General features: G+C 36.1%; 1 protein-coding gene across 1 annotated transcript; it reads left to right on the forward strand.

Annotated features, from left to right (window-relative positions):
- Window positions 1-4,993: 4,993 nt before the first annotated feature.
- Window positions 4,994-6,040, forward strand: LOC133825560 (uncharacterized). Its single transcript, XM_062258486.1, has one exon. It carries the CDS (start codon window positions 4,994-4,996, stop codon window positions 6,038-6,040), a length of 1,047 nt encoding a protein of 348 aa, XP_062114470.1.
- The last annotated feature ends 244 nt before the right edge of the window (window positions 6,041-6,284 follow it).

Consider the following 6,284-nt stretch of genomic DNA (forward strand, 5'->3'; position numbering starts at 1 on the left):
CCTTGCAAACTCCATACCAAGAAAATATTTTAGGTTTCCAAGATCTTTGACTTCAAAATCTTTTGACAAAATTTTTTTAATCTCTGCAAGTTCTGTGTAGTCATCCCCTGTCAAAACTATATCATCAACATAGACGATAAGCACCGCTATTTTTCCACTTCTCGAGTGTTTGTAGAACATGCTGTCATCAGCCTGGCTCTGGTTATAGCCATGTCTTTTTACAACCTTCCCAAAACGTTCAAACCATGCCCGTGGTGGCTGCTTAAGGCCATACAAAGATTTTTTTAGTTTACTTACCTTTTCCATTTTCAAAATTTCCTTCAAATCCTGGAGGTAACTCCATGAATACCTCCTCTTTTAGTTCACCATTTAGAAATGCATTTTTAATGTCCAGCTGAAATAAGGGCCAGTTATGATGAACTGCTAGAGAAAGTAAGATGTAGATTGAGTTTAACTTAGCAATAGAAGAAAAGGTCTCCTGGTAATCTATGCCATAGGTTTGAGTAAAGCCTTTTTCCACCACCCTCGCTTTATATCTCTCTATGCTGTCATCTGCTTTGTATTTGACTGTAAAGGCCCATTTACAGCCGATTGTTTTCTTCTCTTGTGGTAGATCGACCACTTCCCATGTATATTTTTATGGAGAGCTTTCGCCTCTTCTAAAATTGCTATCTTCCAATCCGGATCATCTAATGCTTCTTGGATGTTTCTTAGTACAAACACATGAGAAATATTAGAAGTAAATGCTCTATGAGTTTCTAATAATCCATGGTAGGATAGATATTTTGCAATAGGATGTTGGGTACATGACCTAGTTCCTTTTCTAAGTGCAATAGGTTGATCTAGATCAGCAAAATAAGATTATTGGAATTTTTAGGAGAGTAATTACCCGAGGTATCCAAGAGCCCAGTTTTTGGAGGAGACGAATGGGGTGGAATAATTAATTGATCTTCATTAGTTTGATGAAATCGTCGTCTAGTGTAAACACGAAGTTCAAGATTATTTGGTGGTACTTGTGCTTGTGTCTCAACATGCAGATGACTTAAATCATCAACATTTTCATGGGTTGGAACATTGTAAACATCATTTAGAATCTGGTTGTTGTTTTGGTAACGAGTAAATCACAGGAATAGGAGTAGTGGTATTTAAATCCCAAAACTAATCTTCATAACTTCTCTCCCCCTCAAGATGAGTTTTTTCAAAATAAGGTTGTTTTTCAAGAAGTATTACATCCATACTGACATGAATTTTTTTTGTTATTGGATTTCAGCATTTATGTCTTTTTTTATTTGAAGCATACCCTAAAAAAATGCAGTTTTCTGCTCTAGGATCTAGCTTGGAGCAAAATTGTGAAGGAATATGAACAAAAACCATGCAACCAAATATTTTTAAATCAAGTTTAGAGGCTAAGAAACTTGTTGGAAAATTCTTTTGAAAACAACTTAAGGGGGTTTGATAGTTCAAAACTCGGCTAGGCATTCTATTTATTAAATAACATGAAGTTAAAACAACTTCACCCCACAAATACTTAGGTACGTTCATAGAAAACATTAGAGCTCAACTTACTTCAAGTAAATGACGATTTTTACGTTCAACAATACCGTTTTGTTGAGGGGTGACACGACATGTGGACTGCTGAATAATGCCTTTAGACCGTAAGAAAGGTCCTAAGTATTGATTAAAATACTAAGTGCCATTATCAGTTCGAAGAATGCTTATTTTAATTTGAAATTGGTTTTCAATCATTTTATGAAAGTCTTTAAACAAATATTCAACTTTAGATTTACCATTCATAAGATAAACCCAACCCAATCGGTATGATCATCAAGGAAAGTGACAAACCATTATTTTCCAGAAAAGGTTGTAACCTTTGAAGGTCCCAAAACAACACTGTGAATTAGATAAAAAGGACAAGACATTTGATATCCAATAGGTTTATAAGAATTACAATGACTTTTAGATAAATAGCAATGTTCACAATAAAGAGACTTTAAATCCACACCTTTAAACAAACTAGGAAATAGATGTTTCAAATAGAAAAAACTAGGGTGCCTAACTATTGATGCCAAAGCATTATTGTTTCATAAGTAGAACTAGTACTACCACTTAGACCTTGAACTTGTCTGCACTCACGACAATCATCAAAATAATAGAGGTCATTGATCATTTTACACTGCCAATCGTATTCCCCAAAATCTGGTCCTGAAACTCACAGTAAGAATCAGAGAAAACAACATGACAGTTAGAGTCTTTTGATAGTTGGCTAACAAAAAGAAGGTTGCAAGATAATTTAGGGACATGAAGAACATATTTTAATTCAATATTATTAGATATTTTTACAGATCCTTTTCCCGTGATTGGTGAAAAACTACCATCTGCAATGCGAATTTTGTTATGTCCAGAACAAGGAAAATAGGAGTTAAAAAATGTAGAATTATTTGTCATATGGTCGGAGGCACCATAATCGATGATCCAAGGTGCAAACAATAGAGAGCTAGAAAGAGCATTCGAATTTCTACCTGTTTTTTCCAGAGCAACATGAGGAGTACTAGATTGTGGATCAGAATTTAGCAATTTCAGAAGTTGTTCAAGCTGTTCTTTGTTGAGAAGATGGTTCAGATTGGAGGCTTCATGTGCAGCTGGAGTAGGACGGTTGTTCTTCTCTCCGTCACCTTTAGTGCTCTTCCAATCAGCCGGTTAGCCATGTAACTTCCAGCATGTCTCACGAGTATGCCTTGGTTTGTTGCAATAATCACACCAAACACGTGCTCGACCATTAAAAGATGGCTGTTTTTTTTCAGAGAAATGAGCAGTATTAGCATCATAAATAAGGGCAGAATTTTCAAGTGGCTCACCTGATTTTTTTCCCAGCATGACATTCCAGCGACTTTCTTCGCGCCTAACTTTAGAGAACACTTCACCTATTTGGGGTAATGGTTGTTTACCAATGATACGTCCAGGAACCTCATCAAATTCGACTCTAAGTCCAGCAAGAAATTTGAAGATCCAATCATCCTCCATTTTTTTTGATGGTGAGCGAGATCCTTAGTGCTCTCCCATTCATAGTCATCAAAAAAATCGAGATCCTGCCACATTCTCATCAGAGAATTAAAGTACTTTGTCACATCATCATCTCCTTGTTGAGTACTTCCAAGTTTCAGTTGCGGTTCAAATATTTGGGACTGATTTCCCAATTCTTAATACATTTGGGTCACCTTATCCCATAATTCTTTTGTTGTGGAAAAACACATATAGTTAGCAATAATATCTTCATTCATAGAATTGACTAACCAGGCCATAATCATGAAGTTTTCAGCATCCCAAACATCATAGTTGGGGTCAGTTTTTCAGGCGCGTTAGTGTCTCCAGTTAGATAACCAATCTTGCCTCTCCCACACACATACATCCTCACTGATTGTGATCACTGTAAGATATTTGCCCCATTCAGTCGTATGGTAGTGATCTAGACAGAGTGGGATTCAGAGTGGGCTATTTTAGTGGCTACGGTTTGAGAAGGGGCTGTTAGAATAGCAAGGATGGCAGCAGTGTTTTTAGAAATTTCAGACATGTTTTTCTGTGGCTAACTGAGACCTAAACAGAGGCTAAAATGGCTTGGAAAAAACCTGGCTATGATACCATAAAAACTCATAGGAAAAAATCTGATGTATTATTTTGATAGAATTGGAGCCTTTAAATAGGAAAATACAGGGTATATGACATCTGTCAATATTCTAGACTATTCTAATCCCTAAGAATTGAGAAAAAAATTATCTAAACTAGGAAACAAATATCTTTGCTGATAATTATAAATAATTCCAAATCTTTGCTGATTTGGTTATGATTTTCAACAATAATTTCCATTTCCAGTGATAAAAAGAAGAATAAAGGTAAGAGAACATTGTTTGAGTAATGTTTTGGAAATGGAAATCTTAAACCTCCATTAAGTAATCATTAACATTGTTTAAATATATAACAACCTGTCCTTTGTTCCAGGGATGTTCGTCGGTAGGTTTGGGTGGGCTACGGGGATTTTTTTTACCCATTTAATCCCATAATCAAGAGTCAACTTGCAAACAACCATAATCCAAAATCGAGTGTCAAGAGAGTAGGAGTTTTCTTTCTTGATGGTTCGTGAATGAATACCTTAGCATTTCGATAGAAGCTTGTAGTGTTTTCACTAAGATAAAGTTCAAACCCAAAATATACTTTTTTTATGCACTAATATCATTTGAGCTAGAGAATGATGATGTATTTAATCAAGTGAGGGATTGTTATGATTGGTTAAATACATAGTGAAATTGGTTAGGCACGAAGATGTGCAAAAACTATAATGATTTTACTAAAGTCAACATGACTTTTGGTATAGGCATTTATAGATTATATTTTTAGGACCAGGGTGTTTCTTTTGAGTATATAAGAGTACCCAAAAAATTTAAAGGCATTTGGAGACGTTTTGAGGCAAGTTTGGGGGTGCCAAGTTAGTTGTACCTGTGTTGCATCGCCTATAGGAGGTGACATGTCGCTTGGGAGTGAAACCCCAGACAGGCACTGCATTACCTGGGTGGAGGCGACGCATCGCCTGGGCGGTCCGTACGAGACCGTATAGTTACGTAATTTTGGCTCCAAAAATTAATTTAAAATGCTCTAATCTCATGATATGTGTTAGATCACCTAAATTCTCCTTACTGCTCAATGGCTCTCTGCATGGTTTCTTTTCAGCTAAAAGGGGATTAAGGCAAGGGGATCCAATGTCTCCATTATTGTTTGTGTTAGGTATGGAATATCTGTCTAGAATCATGATTAAAGTGGGGTCTATCTCTGATTATAAGTATCATGCTAAATGCAAGTCCCTGAGATTAAATCATTTATGCTTTGCGGATGAGTGCTAGAAGCTTAAGGATTTGCTAGAAGCTATTTACCTTTCCAATATCTTGGTATTCCAATTTGTTCCAAGAAAATTTCTTCGGTGGAATGTAGCCTTATTTTAGAGAAAATGGTTCATCGAATTAGGCAATGGAGCTCTCGAAATTTATCTTATATGGGCAGAGTGACATTAATTAATGCAGTTCTCCTTTCTATACACTCCTATTGGGCCCAAATCATGATATTGCCGAAGAGGATACTGAAGGAAATTGATGCCATTTGTAGAGCCTTCCTTTGGAGAGGAAAGAGTGATTACGCAGGGCCTGGTCTTGTTGCTTGGCAAACCATTTGCAATTCCAAGACAGGTGGAGGATTGGGTTTTAAGAGGGTTGTGGATTGGAATATTGCAGCTATAGGGAAATATATATGGGCAATTGCTTCCAAAAAAGATAATTTGTGGGTTAAATGGATTCACAATATATATTTGAAGCAATTGGATTGGTGGGAATATAAAGTTCCCTCGGCTTGCAGCTGGTATTGGAGGAAAATGGTGGCTGTTAAGGATCTTTTTAAAGCAAAAATAGATTTGGCATCCTTTTCAGCTAAGAAATTCAGTATTAAAACAGGTCATGACTTGTTGTTTGCTTCACCTCTCAAAGTGCATTGGGCAAAGTTTGTTTGGGAGAGATTTTCTGTACCAAAGCACAGGTTTATACTTTGGTTAGTTATGCTTCAGAGATTACGTACCAGGGTCTTCATCCATAATTACAACTCAATTATGGATCCATCTTGTCTTTTCTGTGGAGAACATAATGAAGATATTCATCATCTCTTTTTTCAGTGTAAATATAGCAAGCAATGTCTAGTACTGGTGAAAAAATGGCTGGGTTGGAAAGTAAAAGCAGTGGATTATGATAACTTGTTGCAATGGATATTGAAAACAAGGAGATGGAGCAGATTTCAAAAAAGTACCTTGATTGCTGTTGTTGCTTCCTTGATTTATCATATTTGGAGAGTGAGGAATGACAAACTATGGTCACAAAAGGTTTGGTCTACGGCTCATACGGTCCAAGCAATACAAAGAGATGTTAGTTTGCAGATATACACTATAATTCCAAGTAAAACAAATCCTTTAGATAGAGATTGGTTTCATGCTATTTGTCAAATAGCTAGCTGATGTATAGAAGATAGCTGATGTATAGAAGATAGGTATAGTGGGGAGGTATAGAATTGGAATCATATATGGAGTTTGTACATGAATTGGTTTTGAGCAATACAATGATCTTATTCACAAAAAAAAAAATGCTCTAATCTCATTGGTTGAGATAAATGAGGGTTCCTATACTATTTAAATGTGTCATTTGAGTTTTTGGTGAATTAATTACTCACCACTCTCTCTCTAGCTCTCAAGATTACTAGTT

This window comes from Humulus lupulus, chromosome 3 (genome assembly GCF_963169125.1).
Source record: "Humulus lupulus chromosome 3, drHumLupu1.1, whole genome shotgun sequence".
NCBI lineage: Eukaryota > Viridiplantae > Streptophyta > Magnoliopsida > Rosales > Cannabaceae > Humulus > Humulus lupulus.